Raw genomic sequence first — 21,943 nt, 5'->3', positions numbered from 1 at the left:
CCCTGTCATTATATTAATCCTAGTCATCCCTATGTGCCTTCAAAGAAAGATCTCGGTCAGATATGACGGGTAATAAATTTAAAATGAGGGAAAGTAAGAATGAACAAAAAGATTTACTTTCGTGGTTTTTTGGTTTTTCATTAAAGTTCTTAAAAAAAACAAACAAACAAACAAACAAAAAAAAACTCAACACAGATGAATTCTAAGAATAATTGCAGTGCAACATTATTGTGAAGTAGAAACCACATGTTTAAATATTGTTTGAAACATGCCAGGTGTCAGCATATGGAAATAGTCTAATCATCAAATGTTAAGAAATTGATCACATATAATATTTTAAAGGCTTTTAGAAGTTTAATGATGAAATTATTTTTGTTTCTGCCAGATTATGGGAGTATGAAGAAATACTAAGAACCTTAATTCTGCTAGTATTATGTATTAAGTCAATCACACCTTCCTGTCAAATCTTGAGAGAATTGATTTGAGCACAATCCATGCACTTATATCCACACATGCTTTTAGGATGAAGTCAACATTTCTAAGCATTCTGCATCTTTATTAAATACCTGGCAGATAAATGCATTTTAAGCATTTTAATTTTTATGTGGAACAAAAGGTGAGAAAATAGTAAATAATACATTCTCTTGGAGCACTCTTTTTTTCCCCTGTACTTCAGCATTGGCTGCCTGATTTTCAGACTCAAATAAAGGCAAAAATTCAAAAGCCAGCTTCAAGCCTCACTTAATTTTGAAGGAAAACTGTCATTTGACTCCAGCTTTTCTCAGAACTGGGCTCCAGTCCAAGCTTGCTTGTAAATCCTGTAAAGCTTGCAGGCTGAACTTGAGTTGTGTATCACAGATCTGTCTTACCATGAATGCCACAGAGGTAGCCCTTGCTGAGCTCCATGTTCCAGCTCTGGCTGCTTCTCATACCTCAGCTAGCTTGTTTGGAGTTGATCTGGATATTTCTCCTCCTTGTTGCAACTGCACATAGACACCCTTTCTCTTCTTCTTTATCCCTGAGATTCAGTGAGCTCCTCTGAAGCATTCACTTGCACCTAGGCGGAGTTCATTGCAGGGTTAGCACCTTGCAGGGAGTCTTGTTATACAATTGCAAATAGCACAGCAGATTTGATGCCTCAAATACTGCCATATTAAAAATAGCTATATTTTCCCTAGCATTGCATCTTTTCCACATTTGAGCTATCATTAGTACTAGTACTAATTAGTACTAATTAGCATTAGTACTGTTGAAACAGACACAATCTGGACGTTACCATGCTAGTTGGGGTGCCAACCCACCCATGCATTGCACTGTTGCATTGCTAGCCATGCGTTATTGTTAGAACTGTGAGTGAGTAGCAATAGTTATTGCTTTAAACAGCTCTGTAAGTGATGGATGCAGCATCACAAATGGGCTTATACAAAATTATACCAGTAATGAAAAAAATATTCCTGTGTAACCCTATGCATTTATGTTTATTGTGTTATCATTCTTTGATATTTGTCTCCTGTACTTTATATTGAAAATGTCTGAGTGAGAGTGGCCTTCCCATGTGGGCTTGCACAGTCATTTGCACCCTCTCAGCCCTGACCAAGTGTGCACCCTTTTGTGCACGCCCACTTAAGTGCAGGGACTACAGAGCACAGTTTTCCCAGCTCAGTGACCATGGCTTGGTGAGCAGTGTATGGGTTGATGGGGGAAGCTCAGCTGGGAATTGAACATGAGCACTTTCCTATCGAGCACAGATGATGTGGGTGAATGCTGTATCCTTCAGTTAGGAAAGGGGCCATTTGGGGCATTTCCACCCCTTCTTCTGGTCAGGTGAGGCTGGAGTGTTAATTCAGGTGCCCGCTGCACTTGGGAACAGAGGCTATCAGTGCCTCTACACCCCGCTGGAAAGTGGAGGTGCTCAGCTGGGCAGCTGTAGCTGTGTCTGAAGTGTTGCTACGTATGGTGCAAAGCTGTAAGGTGTGTAGATACATATAAAGCTGGACTATAGATATTCTTCAGGCTGTTTTGAGTTTGCAGGTGGCAGTACAGTTTTAGAAATTGCTATTTAGGACTTGCATCCAAACCCTAAATCCTACGTACCTACAGGTAGGTGGAAGGTGAAGACAACAGGGAGCTCTTCCCACCAGCTCTGAAGTGCCAGCTCCAATCCAGAAACAAAGTAGATGAGTGACTGCATGGTTTACAGACTGCAACTGAAATATTGTGCTGGCCTGGAGCCTGGGCACAGCAAACACTCAATTCTCCATTTCTGGATGGCAGCTTTAGTACTTCTGCCACTTTTAAACTAGAGATGAGAACTTTTCTGTTTTATAGAGATTGTTGTGAATTAAAACATTTGATATTTTGTTACCTTGAGATACAATGCATGTGAAAACAACACGAATACTGGGTCTGCTCTTTCATTTCCACCTGTTGGACTAATTACCAAAAGTGCAAAAAAAAAGAAGACTAAAGAAAATCAAAACAGTCGCTGAACTTTCAATTGCTTTACTAAAAGAAATATCTCCCCGGGCTTCTCCATTTACATGGATCGTGTAGAGTTGCCACAGAGACTGGTGTACCCGAGCACGGGTGAAATAAAGGAGGGCAGAAGAAACCGGTGCTCTGAACTGTCGGAGGGCTCTGGAGATAAAACAGCTCGGTGAGAGGTGCGCCGGGGGGTACCCGGTCCCGGGGGAGCTGCGGGGACGCACCGGGACCCCCCGGAGGCTCCTCGGAGCGCTCCTACTGCAATACGGGGAAAAAAGCGGCTCTTATATACATACAGACACGTATATACATCCCCATATAGACGAGCACACCCCGGCTGGGTGTGCTGCGGGGCTGCGCGCGGCCAATGCTCTAGCCGGAGGAGGGGAGAGGGGATTAAAATAAGGCACGAAGCGGTTTTAAAAATAGCGTGGGGGAGGTGCAGCACGCAGCCCTGGCCCGGCCCGGAGTTCCTCGGCTGCCTTGCAAGGAGCGCGGCCCCCCCCAGGGCCCGCCGCCCGCCCCCGCTCCCCCGCGGCCGGCAGCGAAGGCAGGAGCCGGGAGGAAGCCGCCCGCCGCCAACTCTTTCCCCGTTTTTCCTCCTCTCCCTTCTTCAGGAGCACCCACCCCGCCTTCCCCCTCCTCTCCTGCTGCTGCTGCTGCTGCTGCTGCTCTGCAATCGGGGATAAATCAGGGCCGGGCACAGGCGCGCACGCAGGGAGTGAGCGGGGCTCCGTTACAAAAGTAGCCCTGATGGCGGCGGATCAGAGGAAGCTGGAGCTGCTGCTGGAGTAGCGGAGAGTAGAGTATCTCCCTCTCTCGCTCCTCTATTTCTTCTCTTCCCCCTCTCCACCCACAGCTCTCCATCGTTTCTCCTCCTCCTTTCCCACCCGCTTCTTCTGCGCCTCCTGCCAGGGGGCGGGGGGGGGAGGGGGGGGAGCGGAGGAGGCTTTAAAAAACAACAGCCCCCCCACGCCGCACGCACAATAATTGAATTTATTATTATTACCGTCTCGCCGACTTGGGGAAAAGGAGGAGGAGGAGGTTGGGGTGTGTGTGTGGGGGGGATCGATCTTCGATCAGGAAGATGGCTGCTGGCTGGCTGCTGGTCTTTAGCCTGACACTTTTCCAGTCCCTGGTGATGAACCACTCCTCGGAGGGACCCTTCCCTTCGCCCACCACGTAAGTCCCCGACGGGTGGGCGAGAGGGGCGAGAGGGGCGAGGGGCAGCGGCTGGGGCTCCCCGGGAGCCGGGGGAGAGCGCGGCTGGGGCGAGAGCACAAAAGGCGCTCCCCGGGCAATAAAAGTAAGTGTGGCTGGGGAGCGGCGGAGTGGTGAAACGGCAAGGTTTCGGCTGCCGTGGCTTGAGCAAGAGGGGCCGATAGGAGGGGACGGTGCCCCGGTGAGAGCGGATTCCCCCGAGTCCCCCTCCCGGTGCGCATGGCCCCGGCGGCGAGCTGCGCCCGCAGGAAAGTTTCCACTCCCGGGCAGCTGGCCCCTCTCCTTCCGAAAGGGCTTATTTCTGGCAGGAATATCGGAAAAAAAAATAATAATAGCCATCACTTGAGCGATTTAATTCACGTTAGAGGCAGGGAGAGGTTTTCGTGCCGTCCTGAAGCAGGACGGCAGTGCCCGAGGTGTGGGCGCGGGCGAAGCTCGCTCCCAGTGGGATGGGTGCCAGGGCGCACCGCGACTATTTTGACAGCTCCGGGGTTTGTTTTATCCATGTGTTTGTTCGGGTGCTTTCGTGTGTGCGCACGCATGTGCAAAAGGCGATCTTTTTTAGCGAGCTGAAAGCAAGTAAAGAAGTGTTTTCCTACACGTCCTCGAGTGTCGGCCTTACAAGGCATTGCATGCCAAAAATCACCTTGGAGAGAGCCGGTGGATACTCGGGGCAGGCGGCTTTGTTTTGGCATGGCTGTGAGACAGAAATCTTTAAGCCACCGCATACACACCAGCGTGAAACTGTTGCCCAGAGCAGTGCAAGGATCACACAAGAAGGGCGAGCAATAAAAGAAATGGCAAAAATAATCCAATGCATCATATTTGAGATATTTGTATATATACAAACACTATGAACCATGTTTTCTTCCTTTCCCCCTTTCTTTCTCCCTTTATTTAATTATTTATTTTTAAGCACTTAGTCCCTGAATCTGAATTAAAGCTATCAGTAGGTAACTTTTAAGTGGATGACTCACTTTAATGCTTTTTACCCAAGAAAAATAGTGCTGATGATACTCTTCCCTATTGTTTAACGCTGGGTGGAATTTATTGCCCTTGTTCATTCTGTGCAGAAGGATGAGTATACAGCAATTACCAGCAATGCATTTTCACCAATTAGTACTGCTGGTAGGTTGTTATAATTGGATTCAGTTCTGAGTATCGGTTCCATGGTTCCATTATGAAAGACTTAAAGGGATGCTCCTCACACTGTTAAATGAAAAAAAGGAATACAAAGATAAGTGTAAAATAACCATTTAATATCTTCTAAGTTGAATGCATATTGCCTTTCATTGAAAGGAAAATTATCTTTAAAAAAAATTCTGGTGTTGCAGTTTTAAAGGCGTACCATGTAAAAGCAAGAGTGACAAAATACAAAGCTTGGGCTTTTTAAATCAGTGCTTTCCTTGTGCTTGAGCTCCTGTGTTTAGCTGTTTCTTTTTGAACTGATGAAGTATATCATACACAACTAATCACACTTTATCTTCTACTTAGATTTACTTTATTTTAAGAGAGAGAAGTATGGAACCTAGGGAAGTAGAAAGAAGCCTATATTAAAAGGTCATATAAATTCAAATAGAAGTCTAGATCACTTTTTAGTATAATGTTACGTGATATTTCTTTAAAATTATTTTAACTCCTGTCCATGTTTGCCACTTCCCTTAGAATTTACCTTTACTGCCACTATTATAACAGAAATTGTTAACAGGGAAACAGACTATATAATGGAACTTTAATTATAAGCTAAACCTATGAATAAGTAACTCAGAATATGGACAATAGCATTTCCATATCCTTCATAATCTACTTACTGTTAACTTTCTTTTTTCTCATTATTATTCCATAGAAATGTTGCAGAAATGATCTATAGTGCTTATCCATCCTTCATAGTAACGTTTCTCCTTTGAAATTAAATCAAAGTGCAAATAAGGCTTGGTTCATTTAGGAGACAGCACAACAGGTTGATGGAGGGAGAGCTGCTTTGCAAAACGTAATGATGTAACAGGTGAAAGAGAAATTTTTTGGAATCTCTTTTAAGACTTCACAGTTAGTGGTGTTTTGTTTCCTACTACAGATGACAAATGGAGAAAAACAAAGAGATGTGGCAGAAATAGGAATGCTCTTAATTTGAAGTATTTTATATTCTAAGAATATTAAAAATAGGAGAAAAAAAAAAAAAAAAAAAAAAACAAAAGAGAATGAAGGAAAGAAAATATATTAATAATTGAAGAACTGAAGATTAGCTGACACTGTGTTCTGAGAGAACTGCCTTTTCCCATTATTTTCAGTCTATTTTTCTTTTTGTTGAAAAGTTGCTCTGAGGAAACAGCTTTGCCCAGCTGTTGTATGAAAAATGTGCATATTCAAGGCTGTATAGTTTGTGATCTCATCAGCAACTCATTACTGTACAATCACTTTTCCTTCAGTCATCTGTTCCTTCTGTACCAGTAAATACTTTTAACATGTGCTTTTACTGAAACATTCATAAGTGTGTATCACCAATACAGTAGTGCACAAGTATGACATATTTTTTTAGCAAAAAATGCTGAAGGTTTAAGCTATGCCAGTTTGATAGAATCTCAGTCATTTGATTCATCTTCCTTCACTGACACGGCAAAAAGGCTTTGATATATTTACCCAGCAACATACACAGAATTTTGAGTGAAGGTGTGTGCTGTATGAAATGGGAGCCTTAATTCTCACTGAAAATATGAGCAGGTGGCATAAACACATTTGTTACTTCCTGTGTTTGAATATTTCACTGCAAATATTGGCGTCTTCCCATAATTAACATTTTAGGTATAGTGGCAATTATGTCTTGATCTTTAGATGTCAGGCTTATCTACTGATCAATATATATAAGAGGTTTTATTGAAATGCAAGATTTTCATTGTATTATGTATTAGGGATATATTATATGTTAGCAGAGAATATCAAGCTCTTACTTTTAAGGTAGAAAGTCCAAATACTTTAGTTATACATGCAGCAGTGCAGATATTTTGAAATATTGTTGTATGCGGTTCTCCTGTCCGTATAGCCATGCTAATGCTAACACCCTACACAATGCACTTCTTTCTTCTTTTCTAACCTTATCTATTTCTTTATCATCTATATTTATGCAGATTTAAGAAAATATGTAAATGTAGTTTTGTACATTGCCTGGTAAAGGTAGCATAGGGCTCTCTTTATTGTTGTTCTGTTATCTCTCCTGCATGAAAACAGATAGTCTTAAGTTTAAAAAATGGTTTAAAAATGTTATAATTCTTAAGTAGACTTTTGACATGGTATGTCTTACCAGTGTTGATCTTTCTAATGATAAAGAGCAACATATGATATAGAAATGTACCTACTGCTTCCAGATAAGTCTGGCTATTCTGATAAAAAAAAAAAAATTAATTAATTAAAATTAAAACCAGGTATTTTGATTTTGAAAAATCCAGGGCTGAAACCTTTCAATATTAATAGTACTATTTCTGCAATTACATCATTCTTAATATCTCTTTCTTTCTTTTTTTTTTTTTTTTTTTTTTTTTTTTTTCCTGTATCTACTACACTTCTTCCCTCTCACTCATCTTTTTCCATATGTTTGGATATTTGAGTAGAGAATAAATTGCACATTATATTCAAGACAGATCTGCTACTTAGATTAATTGGTGTCAAACATCTAAGGATAAAAATAATATGCAGAGGATGAAATAATATACATACAAACATACATATATGTATGTATGCAGGCATGAACACCAGAGGCAATTTTAGAAAAGAAGTTGTATATTCCCTTTTCTTATTTGCATGAATCATCCTTACTGTTTCGGTGTCATTAGGACAATTCGGGGAAGTCTGTATGACTCACATGAATTAGGGCTTGCACAACTGGGATGTTCATATTTTTGGTTTGTGCACATGGACCTAACAAGTGTTGGTCTTGGTGAGAATGTTGCTGGGCTCGGTACATAGCGTCTCTTTCCATACAAAATCAGTGACTGAATCAGTGTTCTTTTCATCTGTTTCTACTGCAATACTTAGGGATTTTGACACCTCTTACATACATACAATCTCATTTTTTAGCATGAAATCTGTGAAAATTTACTGCTGATGCTAATTAGGAAAGGCAGTTGCATTAATAGATTGTACAATATCAGGCTCCTTTGTATTTGAAAACTGTATTTTCCAGTCTATTTAAAAATCTTAATTATCAGGAAAAGGAAATCTTCTGAAGTATACCTTCCTATCAGTGAATTGGAAAGAAAGCCAAAAGATGTATCTACTTAGAGCCAGGGAAGTGCAGTATCACCTCTTAGTATTTTCTCAGCAGCACATATGAATGCTGAGCATTACGCAAGATGCATAAAACCACAGATATTTTTAAAAGTATCACTCCAGTCAGTTCTTCTAGTAGAAACATACTTAAAGATCAGTGCAGAACAGCTTGTTGATTGGTGTTGTTTTATTTTTGTGAGTGTCTCTGCACATGTGGTGGTGATAAATGCAAATTATTTGGATCCACAAAGCATTTTTCTGTTTCACATATTTTATGATGTAAATTGTGAATGGGTATTTTTTATTATTCTTTTTGTTTGTCTGTTTGTTTGTATGCTAAATTCTTTCTGTTTTCCTCCTGGACGTTTATGCTGGGGCCTTAAAACAGGCATATTCTATAAATTTGCATTTTATTAGGTATGAAAATTCAGCTGAAAACATCAAAATAGACACTGATCATAAGAGATGAAATTTCATTGAAATAAATCAGCATTGTAGAGGTTCTTGCCATCTTTCATTTTGCAGTGATGCTATTTTCAGAACTGTATTGCTCATACCCTGCAAAATGATTTTATCCAAGAATTCAGCTGCTAGAGAGCTGGAGCTTGGCAGTGCATTAGTCTGAAATGTATTCATTGTTAAATAGAAGGCCTGTTGTACAGATCTTAAAAAATATTTATCTAGCAGAGCATTTTAAATTGATGGAAGCATGGTCAAATTATTATTACTTTAATCTTTTGTAACAAAGAAACAAAACAGTCTGTGATTGTCCACTGATAACTGTGATCTGACATGCTTATGCTTTTATTCTTTACTCTTCCCTTCTTTGAGAATCCTTTACCCAAGGTAGTATTATCTTCCAGACCGATGTTTGACTTAAACCTCTGTTAGATAGGGGTTGCAGTTTAGGAGCATTTTAGTAGGTTAAGAGAAAAATGGCTCACTCTTTTTGTTGCTGAACATAGTAGAAGCAGAATTGGGCCCCAGACTGTTTTGTACCTTCTTCGCAGCAACACAAGAGCTTTTGATCCCTGTATGCTTGGGATACATGTTGTGCCTAGAGTGTTTATAAAGATTGTGGTGGCAAATACTAGTATTATGGACTACAGAAAATGTTGTTTTCTAGTGCCTTGTTAAAACATCTACCTTAGCAGAAGGAAAGATTTACCAGAACATAACACTGGAATAAAATTGTTGGACCATAACTATAATTTGGTGAATGCGGATGTCATACTTTTGTACATGCTGAATCAGGCTTCTTGTTAGAAAGAAAGAAAACTCAGTGTTCTCAGCATTCAGGTAAAATATATCTAGCATCTTGAAAATGCACAGAACTTTTAAAAAAATAATAATCAACTACAAAATGATAACTGTGTTTCTTTCCCAACCCCTAAGCTTTGCTTTTGTCACTCTTACCCTGCTCCTGCATGAGATTTTCCCTTCCATCTCCAGCTGTTGAAAGATAGGTATTAATGAATACTGAAATGATTCACATTTGAGGTTACAGCTCTGATTTATTTGTCTTGTTGCATCTATTAAATAGCCTGATCCTGTTCACTGTTCTCAAAGTATATTGATTAATGCTGGGTTTTTAGGACCAGACCAATAGCTGCATTTTGCAGCAGTTATGCCATTGCTTGCTATAGCAAACTGGTTATTGCCATTATATAGTGGCATGATTCTTCTTTCACTCTGGATTTACAGTAATAAAAGAGAACTGAAGCCAATATTGCTTGAAGGATATGACTTTTATACCAAGCAGTACGGCATAATACAACAAGTAGTGATTCAGGATGGCTCGCATGTAAGGTATATGCAACACTGGTAGTGAAGAGTACCACTCTCAGCTCAGTTTATTGCTGAGTGTTGCTTATGTGCTGGATATTCTCATTTAGGGTCAGGCTATCCTGCTGAAATTAAAAGGTGACATTGATAGTCCTAGAAAAAAATCATTGTAAGAATGAAGATTATCAGAATATGCCTCAGCACTTTTTAATAGCTAAAAATTAACGATGCATGCCTGTAGCCGTGCAGTTCAGGAGGGATTTGTCTCATCCATCTCCAGTGCTTCCCAAATTATTTATTGACTTACTCTTCTTCTCAGCAAACTCAACTGTTCAGATCCTCATTCCTCCCAGCCTTAGTAAGTTTTCAGCCTGGAATGTAAAATACGCTTTCTCTTTCACCAGCACCTTGTGAGAAGAGGGCAGCTCACTCTTGGGTTATGTTACACCAGGGGTGTTAGGGAAAAGACTGCCTTCGTTCTCATCTGTCCCTCCCCATGCTACCTTTCCCTGTGCACCAACAGCAAATAGATGACAAAGACAGGAAGCTGAATCTTTCCTCCTTGTATAATTTCTGTGATTTATTTACAAAGATTCTAACAAGTTTATGAAAGAGATTGACATTTTTTTGCATCAACAAATCAGCAAGCTTTTGCAGTTAATTACAGTAATTCAAAATCACTTTTTTTTTTTTTTTTTTTTAATCTGAGGCAGGCCTGAAATACCCATAGAATATGAATGTGAAGTTATAATATTGCTGACTATTAAAAAAAAGTTTTATTATATTTTTCAGCTTTTTTTTTTTTTTTTTTTTTTTTTAATTACATTCTCAATACTTCTCATTTGAGTGTTTGTCTGGAAAAGAGCTATAATCTGACTTTGTAACAGATATTCTACATAGTAATTTAAGCATTTTTTAAAATTTTCCCCTGATTCTGTAGAGCCATGAATATGGAACCAGGCATTCAGCAAAAACTTTTTTTTTTATTTATTATTATTATTTTTTTAAATACGTCTTATGGATCATCTGGGGTAATAATCTTGCATAGCAATCATTTTTTGTAGCATAGAGGTATATATTAGATCAGGAATCTTTCTTTCAGCTCTCTTCCATATTGAATTGTGAAGCAGATAATAACATGAATGTGTGGCTGAGTTCAGAATTTATTTTTCGTAGTGATCAAATGATAAATTATGTTATATTTTATTTAAAGGAGAAAAGCAGAACTCAGTTCATCCAAAGAATTTCATACCTCAGGTGTTTCTGTCTCCTGTGCCTTTTTGCAGATCACCACTAGGCTGGTCTAAAGGCTTAAAAACATTCCCCAGCCATATAGTCTCTTATCTTTGCTGGGATTTTAAAAATATTTTGCAAAGCATGGACTAGATCTTTAAAGTAGTCATATAAATACAGTTATGAAAGTTTTCTGGGTAGGGTTGCAGGACTAAGGCCTAAATGAAGGCATGTCAGTGTCACTTTTAATATCATGATGCATTTTTCTTTCTGCACTAAGGCAGCCATAAACAAACTAGTGAAGGGAAATTTTCTTTGTTCTTAGAATGAGGAAAAAAACGCTACACCTGGTTTGTACTGACTCTTAATGATGACACCTTTTCCATAGGAGGAAAGTGAGTCCTAGAGTATGTTTTGTTGAAGATGATGAAGTGAAACAGTTTGCACTTTGAGCTGAAGGATCATGGTTTTTAGTAATGCAGGAAGGAGCAGAGTCATAAAGTGAAAATGACCAGAAGTATGAATTACAGTATTTCAGAGGTCTGACTGTGCTTTTAGGCAAACCAGATCTACAAATATGGTACGAGTGGCAGGCTCCAAGGAATCAACCTTGTTTGGATGCAAAAATTCTCTCTTTGAATTCAAAATTTTCTAACAGCCATGATACGTCAATTTGCAGAAACACATAACTATTTATATAAGCTCAGTTAAGGCTTTTACTGTTTTTAACCTGGTTTATGGGTAACAATTTACTCTTGCACATATATATCCAATATCCCATTAAACTTTTCAAATTGTTGGGGAGTAAGTTCAACATTCCATTAAAACACAGGTTTTGATTTATGGTATTCTACTGTGGACTAGTGGAAAAATGGTTTATTTTGTAAATGGTTGAATGGACCCTCACAGTAATCATTTCCCCCAGTGTGTATTTGAATAGTCCATTTAGCTGATATGTTGTATGGATCCTAAATGCAGCCTTATCTTCAAAGAAAATGCTCTTAAATTGGTGAGTGCTCTGCCCTATGAGATATGTTGGTACAGTGTTCTGTGAGTTTAGTCAAGGTATACACTAGCTTCCTGTGCAGATATCAATGTAGATATTGTTTTTTGCAGAATATGGTTTATTTCTTTTCATATATTAAATTAGAATAAAATATGTATAATAGTATATTTTTTTCAGTAATTGCTTAGAACACTCCTTCAGATGTTATTGAATGTTCATATTTGCTGTTAGTCTTATATGTAGTTTCATTGCTTTTTACATATGGATGCAACAAGTTCATCAGATTTTTTTCAAAGTCAGCTTAAAATAAAGAGAATACATACATGTATAATAATTCCTGGCAAAAGAAGGTGGAAATTGAGTGTATTGAGCAAAGAGTTTTGTTGCACCATGATCTTCTGTAGGAAGTTCTCCTCTAGAATGCATGCAGCTGTTTGCATATTCTGTAATGCAGCAAGTATTACTTGAGCTGAGCCCTCTGTCATAACTAAATTCAGTGGTGACTATTGTATATATGTATATTATATATATATATTTGCTATATATATATAATAGAAATAAAATTATTGTAAATATTGTAAATAAAGTAAAAGGTTTTTAAATTTATGTTTTCTGTGATGTACATCCTGAATTGTATGTCTCCTGGCTGAGGATATTATTATTATAGTTCCCTCTCCATAATTTCCATTATTATCTGCTTCTCATTATCTGCCTTGCGTTTTGGACCTTAGTTTCTTCCACATTGATTTCTCTCATCAGTAAAATAAGAGGCTGAGGCATCTTACCATTTAGTCAGGCGAGGGTTTATTGTCAAGATTAATTTGTTAGCTAATGCCTCCAAAGCCCTCTGTAGCTGAAAAGTGTTAAGTTGTTAAGGCTTGTTTATTAAGATGCTTTTTTTTTTTTTTTTTTTTGATTTATTCCCACCTTGACTCAGATACTTGCATGACCAAATCTTTCCTGGCTGGAACTTGAAATCTGGAGAGTTAGAAGAAGTTAATCCCCATGATCTCTACTTCTTGGATGCACACAGATTGTAAAACATAAGCATTTTAGGAACTACCAGGAGTCAGCAAAAATCTGCAGACAGTATTGTGAAAAAAAGCCAGCACATCTGACTCATGCCAATGCTGTGTGTTAGCTGCGTTCTTGTGCCACATTGCACAGCATTTTTCTTGATGTTGAAATCATTTGGAGCTATAGATACCTGGATTATCTGAAATGTGAACTGTGAATATTTCTTATTTTCTAGTTAAAATAGAGGCAATAGGTGGTTACAATAACAGCCAAAATAACTTGTGTCACTTGGGTTCATTAACCTGATCCCACTTTTCAAGAAGTTTACTACTGTTTTTATTCCTTTTGTTCCCATTTCTGAAATGGGAATGATACCCCATTGCCATCCTGCTTGAACAAGCATGTTGCATATCATAAGTTGTACTGCTTTCTGTGAGAAGGATGTTCACAGAAGTACATAAGTAGTGCTGTTTAGGGGGTCTGGCATCAACTTATTCCCGTTTGTGGACTAGTAGCATGCCTAACATAGTCACTAATGATCACTAATTATCTGAAAAGGATGGAGGCTGCTCAGATTTCAAGTAGTTTGAGTAGTTGAAGTAACATAGTTTTCATAGCAATTGTTTTGATTGGCCTAGTAACAGTTACAACAGAAGCAATAGTTATAACAGTAGTGCAGTCCTTACTATTGTATTTTATTTTATTTTAAAAACTACCTTTCCTACTTTGACTACCTTTCCTACCTTCTGGATTAGACTTTCATTTTCTGAAGATATTTTAGATATTGCAGGTAGGTATATAAGCTAATAGAGAGGATTGCTAATACAAGCTGGAACATGTCTTGAAGAGATTTCACTATACAATACACATGGGGAAAAGCTTTGAAGTAACTGAAAGCAAAACCTGGTTCTTGTAGTCACTTCTGACTGATTAGAAATACACAAAGGATTAATTGGTTTGTTGCATGACTAAGAGTATGTCTCAGGATATACTCTGAATGTCTTTGGAAATGGTTAGGTACCCCATTTCATCTTTCCTTGTGCCAGTGTAATTTCAGCAAAATGTGTATCAGTCCTGTATCATTTAAATCCTAGGTGCAGGGATGAACCCACATAAAATAGTTTCTGATTAAACACATACAGGTTTCATGCCTACAGAATAAGTCATCACTGTCAAGGCCAGATTGTAAAAATTATATAAAATAAAATGTAATACATGATTGTATTAGGCTATACAGAGGGGAATAGTAAGATATTGCAAAGAAACCATGCATGATATCAGATGTGGTCATTTGTCTTCCTTTTAAATGATAAGCTCTGACAGCACTTCATTGTCTGTGCCCCACTGAGCAAGTGTCCATGTAAAAAAGAACTTAGTGTGCCAGAAGGCACACTAAGAAAATGTTCTCAGAGGTTAGGAACAAACACAATTTTATATACATATGGAATTGTAAGGAAGAAATTTTATTTTTTTAAAATACTGCAGCATCTAATAATATTCAGGATACTTGTAAGCGTAGTAACATTTCTTACTTGTAAGAAGTAATTTATTTTAACCCCTCACAACTGATTAATTTGTTCACCTTCAGGTATGAAATCTTGATTTTCAGGTAATTAGCTTTAAAATCACTAAGAAACCAAAAGAATTCCTTCCTCTCTCTCCCCCCCCCTCCCCTTTTTTTTTTCTTTTTCTCAATGAAGCTTGGTTTAATCTGAAAAGTGATGCTGTCTCTTTACAGGGCCATGAGACCCCAATTCTGATGTGTTAGCTTCTTTCTTATTAACAGTATTTGATATCTTTACTCCTCTGCTATGTAAGTGTTACTAATCTAGATGCACTCTCCTAGTCTGCAAAATTGAGATTAAAAACACCCGTCACTTTCTTGCTTAGATGGTGAGAGACAGTTAACAAATGGTCATAAATAATATCGTAGTAGATGTATAGAATAATACTTAGACTGCAGATATTTTGCTGCTAGTGATTTTGCTTTGCATAACTCCATTTATTCATAGAATAAGCTAATTCTATGGCCTGCAAGGTAGTTTTGCATGAAAATGCTCAGTTCTTCTTATAGATTTCCATGCTTCAACAAAGACGTTATGTATTGAATTATGATGCTTTCAGCTTGGCAAGCACAGGTTAAACATCAGTGATTAAATATTTGGTTCTACGTATCTAATTACCTGGGGCTTTATTTCTTTCTAGTGAATAGATTCTACTCCACAATTGTCCCATTTTTCTCCATGGGATGAATCTGTTTATAGATAGAAATGGTAATCATTTTTATTTATTTATTTATTTATTTATTTTAATCTAGGTTAAAAGTAAATTATTAGATTGTAAAGCTAAACACTTGATAATTAGGAAATGTATGATATTGAAATTGGCCTTAATTTGTCTACCTTCTACATCTTCATTGTGATCCACTTTTCAGTTACAGAATCAACCATTATTTTTTCAACTGGAAACTCATTTTATTGAGCATATGAAATAGAAATAGACTCACAAGGACAGAAATATGCTTACAGTGCACTTGCATATTACAATGGAGATGTATACTTATTTTACTTATTATACCCGACTTTACAGCTTTTATGATTTCAACTTAATAAGAGGTGCTTTATTTTATTTTATTTTATTTTATTTTATTTTATTTTATTTTATTTTATTTTATTTTATTTTATTTTATTTTATTTTATTTTATTTTATTTTATTTTATTATTATTTTTCCTTCCCTGTAGCTAATTATTCAAAATGTAACTCCTACATAAGACAAACAAGACAGGTGGAGTTCACTGATAATTTTGGTAAAGCTGCAAAGGATACACCTTGTCTCTGGCAAAGAAAAGCTAGTAATAGCTTCCACTGCAGGGAGAGCTTGCAGAAGCATCTACCTCAGAACTGGAAGTCAGGTATTAAACAAAAGCTATATTTTGAACCCAAAAGCTAAGGTAAAGATACCCTAAGCAAAGAGATGTTTTTGAGATATATTTAGATGTTTTGTGTTGCTAGAATATTGTTTCATTGCAGGAAGAGAACTATCTGGCTGATCCTGTGTTTTTTATGTTGTGTGACTTCAGTAATGGGTTCATCCCTTCGCTAGGCAGGAATTATTTCATAGCTGGGATTTTTCCTGCAAATTAACAGGAAATGTCAGCAGTATACCACTAAAATGCCCCTAGCATTTTTGGTTACCTAATGGTGCAGGAAACTCATGCTTCTTGTGTGAGTGTTTAGCTCTACATTTGATCTTGGGATTATTTTGCGAGCAACCATGGCCAAATTTAAGAGATTTCACAAGTACCTGAATTTTTATATTTCTGGTGTACCAGATCCAGCTGGTCATACATTAATACTTAATGGCATATGTGTGGGTAGAATTTAGCAAGGATTTTTTAAAGACCAAATAGGCAACCTACAAACTGGAGATGTGCAAACTCATTCATTCAAAGATTGGTTAAAATGAAGTTGATCGTATTTCCTACAGGGAAACATCCCTACAGTATCCACAAAGTAATAAAAAAAGCTTGTTTCCTTTTAAACTTGCCACATCAGGAGTGGGGTTTAGTCCAAAATCTTTAAATAAATATATGATAAACAAATATAAACTGTAGGAAGCACACAGTTTAATTGTTGTTGTGAAATGGAGTTTCTAATTCAAGAGTAATTTAGATAGATTCCAGTCTGTGATTTGTTATTGTGTGATTTGACATGGACACACGCTATCCATGTGACATTTCTTTCACCTGAGAAAATTGGATAATGAACTAATGAAGGTTTTCTTGCCTGATAATACTGTCTGTTTTCAGAATGGAGCAATTACAGAGTCTTTTTAGCACTCGATATCTATCTAAACAAAATCAATGCAAAAATAAGTGCAATTTAAGTGAAGTATTGTTATTTTACACTGTTTATGTAGTTCTCTGAGTGTCTGAAATGGTGCAGTAAAAAAATTCTTTGAGGCTTTAAATTCAGTCTGTTTAATGACCACATGATCTTTTGGTTTAAGTCATTCACAACTATTTGTGTGTTTACAAATTTAATGTCTTATCATTGCTACACTTACTTTTTCTAGAATAATACCTTATTCTATGTATCTTTATACTGGACTCGATTGAGATTCATGTGGCTTGAAAGGTGTAAATTGGGAACAGTCGGATTAAAGCTTCTCAAATATATATGTACAAAAAAATAAAACAGGAATTTCAGGGTCTATTTTTTTTTTTTTTTAATCTTACTCAGTTTTCTCTTCCATATGTGAGTCCTTTAAAAGGGCAGAGAATTGTTTGGACAATGCATTCGAAATGTAATATGTTGTGCAAATACTGATTTTTGGTATTACATTGCAGAGTAGAAGAAAAATCTGAATACAAAGTGCCATTAGAAATACAAAAAGATGCATGCCTATTCAGGCTTTCACCTGCTTTGCAGACCAACCTATAAATTAAGATAAGGAAAATTCAGATTAAATACACAAAATGTATTGACAGTACAAGTAGGTGGCTTATGGATTCATTCTGTAAGTTTTTGTGGTAAATCATTAAACTTCTAACTCTGCACTGAAGAGAAATCTGAAGAAAGTCAGTACTGAACAGAAAAATCAAAAAGCTCACTCCTGCATTATATGGGAACTAGACAGTACATTTTTGATTGCTTTTTTTTTTTTTTTTTTTTTTTCTGCAACTGTTATTTTATTTAAAAATTTATTTAAGTACATTTACAAGTTATAAGTATGGAAGTGTGTCAAAAATGGTTCTCAATAAAGCATTGCTATTCTAGACTTAATTTCATTTTTTACATCAAGTGCTTCTAGTTCATCTGAAGGAATTATTGCTAATGACTCTGATACAACAGATTTTCTTATTTGATTTTCAAAGATTTCTTTCAGTAGATTCAGTAGATAATTGTAAATATTCCGTATATATGAAATCTTAATTGTCAACCTACTCCAAAGAAGCACCATAATCATGTCTTAGGTCCACTTTTGTTTTAGGACACATCTTTTAATGAAATAACTTTTGGTCTTTTCTGTCATCATGCTATGGGGAAAAAAAATAATCAACCTGCATAGAAGCAGTCTGTCATCCCAGATTATTTGTGTTTGTAAACCATTTAAACAAAACAAAAAAAAGCTCACACACACAGAAATTAGATATAGAAGGGAATCTATTGCAACTTTTACTTTTTCTCTCACCAACATTTCTGAAAATAATTTATAATAAAGCTGAATTTATCAAACATAATTGAATTTAACATTTTAAATTTTATTATGCAGTATATCAGACCAGGAGATGAGTTTTCTTCTTATATCCTCAAACAGCAGCAATGCATACACCATATACATGTTTCCCTGCTCTTATTAGCATAGTACTTAGAAGCTCCAGTCAAGGAACAATACCCATATTATTATGAATTCTGTATGACAGAAGCTTATGAGACAGAGATCCTTAGACAGAAAGTTTGGCATGGAAACAGGATGCCTAGGAATGATAAAGCAATATAATTCATGTCTCCTGAGGGTTTTCTCTGCTTACTGATAATACCTGTAGGGAAACAAATAATGGAAGGGGTAATATTATGAATATTAATTTGTGTGCCATATCACTTCCTATATTTTTTTCCCCTATGTGTTTGTCACTGTTATCAACATAGGAGGGACATACTTGTAATGCAGGTAGGTATTACATATAGCTATATGGTTTAATACCCAACAGAAGGGTGTAACCTCTGCTATAGATGACACCATTAGTGATAGTCAGGACAGAACAGTAGCTAAGCCAGTACTTAGCACAAAGCTTTTAGTGTTTTCTAAATATATGTGTTCACCCTTTAGGACTTCATAACACTTGGCAATTTTGTCTTAACGTTCTAGTATTGCAAATGATTTCTACTTGTGAACAGTCCAGTTGTGCTACAGATAGTCAAAAATTTATTTGTAGGGCTGTACACTGCTAGTTTATTATATAGGAGCTCGGTGCATTAATTTATCATATTACATCTAGTGTAGTCCCTTTTAGTTTTCAGACCATGGCTGTCTGAAGAGGCTAAAATTTCTTCTCAGCTTTGGTAAATTTTTAGCAGCTGTTCAGACCAACATCGTTTGTATGAGTAAGTTGGGGTGGGAGTAGCGTGTGATATATTTTAACTGTTTGTGTTTGCTTTGCCATATTTCTATGTGGTAGCATTATTATTGGTACTATAAAGCAGCACAACACTTTCCCTTTACTATGTATGGTAATAACTAGAAAGATATTCTTTAACCGCAGAATTACAATGTATTAAATATTAATCTACACCACACGCAAAGTAAAAAGCACTATACATTTCAAAAGTGTACTAAACCATGCTTCAAATGTAGATTTGTAAAGTCTTTTCAGAATCTCCTAATAGCTGTGTGACCCCACGCATATCACACCATTTGCTGGTGACCTTTTGCTGTGGCTTCTGACCTGCACTAAGCACATCATTCACACCCTGCCCAAAGCCAGCCCCAGCGACTTGTTCAGGAACTGATTTCCAGCAGGTATTGAACCATTTTCTCATCCATCTTTTAAACCATGGGATGACTACATGGGATGTTGATTGCAAAATTCACATTGTCTTCAGTAAAGCTAGATGCTTGCCCCACACATTTAGAAGTTATTTCTGTGACATTAAGGAACATGGGATTACATGGAATGTGCATGTGTCCCTCATATATAGGTTCATTCTGTGTGCCTTTAGCTCTTCATTGAGCTGAATGTAAGTTCACTACCCTCTGCATGTTTTATATCTTTTACGTTTGCATCTGTATAATTAAAGGGAATAACTACATTTATGTAAACCTTGCAGATGAGCTACATATAACTACTCACTAGTAGTTAAAACTAGTTTTAAGGTAAATAATGAGGTTACTTTTGAGGAGATTCTGAGGTATTTGTTCAGTTGCCACCTATACTGTGCATAGAAAATGAAATATCCATGGTTAGGGGTTTTCAATATCTTTCATGAGGACTAAGCACTTTCTCTCAACCATACGTGCACACCATGAATTTTTAACAAGTAAATATGCTGTTCATCTGCTATTGATGGGAAGAAAGGCTTTGTTGTTGTTGTTTATTTTCTGATAAAATAATAGTTGGTGAAACTTAAATTAAGTTTGGTAAGTAATTGATATAGCTTGTTGAACACTAGAGAATGCTTACAGGCCATTTTGTTTTCTGTTCTGAAAAAGAATGCTGGGCAACTGGTGGTGAATAAGATATTGGTTAAAAGGTTACCAGGGTTATTGTGATATGAGTCAGGGAGGGCGGAAGAAATTTCAGGTTTCTTTGTTTAGGATTTGAAACATACCACTTAGAAAGGTGTGTGTGTGTAAATTTAAATAGCACCATTCTCCCCACTTCCCTAGCAGTGCTTTTTCTTTGTTCCTAATCTGTATATAACCAAATATTTCTGCTTACTGGGAGATTAAAAATTGTAAAGGAGTAAGCAACTCAGGTGGGATGGAGGTAGTGTCCATATCTTGCAAGAAAGCTATTATTCCTGGATGTTTTTTCTTTTGAAATTATTCTTTTATTTTGTTTAAAACTAGGAAAAGGATCTGACACCTTTACAATAGGATTGTTTTGTTAATTGATTTTGTAGTTCTATTTAAAGAAAAGCAATGTGGTTTTCCTTTTATTTCATTTGTACACAGACCTATAAAACATTGTCATAAGAAGTGCTGACATTGACATCCTGAGAGTAGCCTGGGCTCAGACAGGGGTCAATCAAAGCTGGAGTGCCCCTGGCCAGTGGCTTGGCATGGGCTCAGGTATTTACCAGAGTTCAGTTTGGAACAAAAAAGCTGCCACAAAGGCCTCATGCCTTCAGCTGAACAGTAGCAGGGAGATGGATCCACCTGAGGAGCCCAATTTTGACCCATTTGAATGCCATCCAGCTTTGAGCATTGTTGTGGCTTCCCATGGGATGCTGGAATCGCTGATCACTAATGAGGTCCACACTGAGCTTGGAGAGCTCACTGACAGCATGTCACAGAACAGTGGGGTAATATAAATAATAAGATTTTGCTCTGTTTTCTTTATTGCTCTTGTTGCATTTATTTTTAACTCTCTGCTACAAGAGATGGGTCTCTGGATTGCCTCCTCTGTTGCACACACTTTCCTTTTCGCTGGCTGTCTCTCTCTGTCTCTTGACAGGTGTAAGGAGGATCCTAAATATAGAAGCCACCCGTCAGTTGGCTTCAGCAATCAGCAAGCACAGATTTAGAAATTCTCTTAACCAGCTAAGCTCCAGAAGGGTGTTTCTTTTAAACGTCTATACATTTATTCAATTACAAGCTTTCTTTAAGATCAACCAGGTTATCCTAAAGTATGAAGAATACCATAAGCAAACATGTCTCGGGAATGACAGTTGTCAGGAATAGCTCTTGTGGTGGAAGGGAGAGGAAATAGTTTTTTAAAACTCTCCTATATTTAAGCAGTTTAGTTAATAGGATAATCTCTCACTGGGGAAAACATTGGCATTGGATATAAGCATAAGCTCCAGTTTTTAGATGAAGGAACACAATTTCATACATAGGTAAATGTATATACTTTTTATGATTTTTTCCTTAGGAGGAGAGACTTAACTTCAGGCCTACTAATTAGTTGGGGCTTACTTTGCTACACACAGAAATTAGGTGGCTGGTGGGAAAAGTAGTTGCCCTGTACTGAATGCCCATAGTGTTTAATAAACAATTTTTTTAACACAGAGTAATATATTTCTCAATGTAGATTTGCTTATAGTTCTGCTGAACTCAGCACAATACTGATTCTTGAAAATTAATTGGCCAAGTTTATTATATTGTTGTTGCAAACAGTTCTAATTATGATATTTGGAAAAAAAAAAAAATAAATAAAAAATAAAACCTGCATCACTGCACTAAAGACAACTTGAAAATTTGATGTTAGTCAG

At 37.0% G+C, this 21,943-nt stretch overlaps 1 protein-coding gene across 7 annotated transcripts in view; it reads left to right on the top strand.

The window, feature by feature from the left end:
• The first annotated feature begins 3,427 nt into the window (after positions 1–3,427).
• The window catches only part of CACNA2D1 (calcium voltage-gated channel auxiliary subunit alpha2delta 1), a 425,824-nt gene continuing 407,308 nt past the window's right edge, over positions 3,428–21,943 (top strand). For 4 of the 7 annotated variants that reach the window (XM_084535082.1, XM_084535080.1, XM_084535079.1 and 1 more), the window contains exon 1: positions 3,432–3,666. In XM_084535082.1, the coding sequence (XP_084391208.1) occupies positions 3,572–3,666 (95 nt within the window). In that variant the 5' untranslated portion in view covers positions 3,432–3,571. Of the gene's footprint in view, positions 3,667–21,943 lie in introns of all 7 variants that reach the window. The other 3 variants (XM_084535083.1, XM_084535081.1, XM_084535084.1) reach the window with 2 other exon arrangements.

The sequence above is a fragment of the Aythya ferina genome (genome assembly GCF_964211825.1).
Source record: "Aythya ferina genome assembly, chromosome: 1".
Taxonomy (NCBI): domain Eukaryota; kingdom Metazoa; phylum Chordata; class Aves; order Anseriformes; family Anatidae; genus Aythya; species Aythya ferina.
This window is presented reverse-complemented; position numbering and strand designations above follow the sequence as displayed.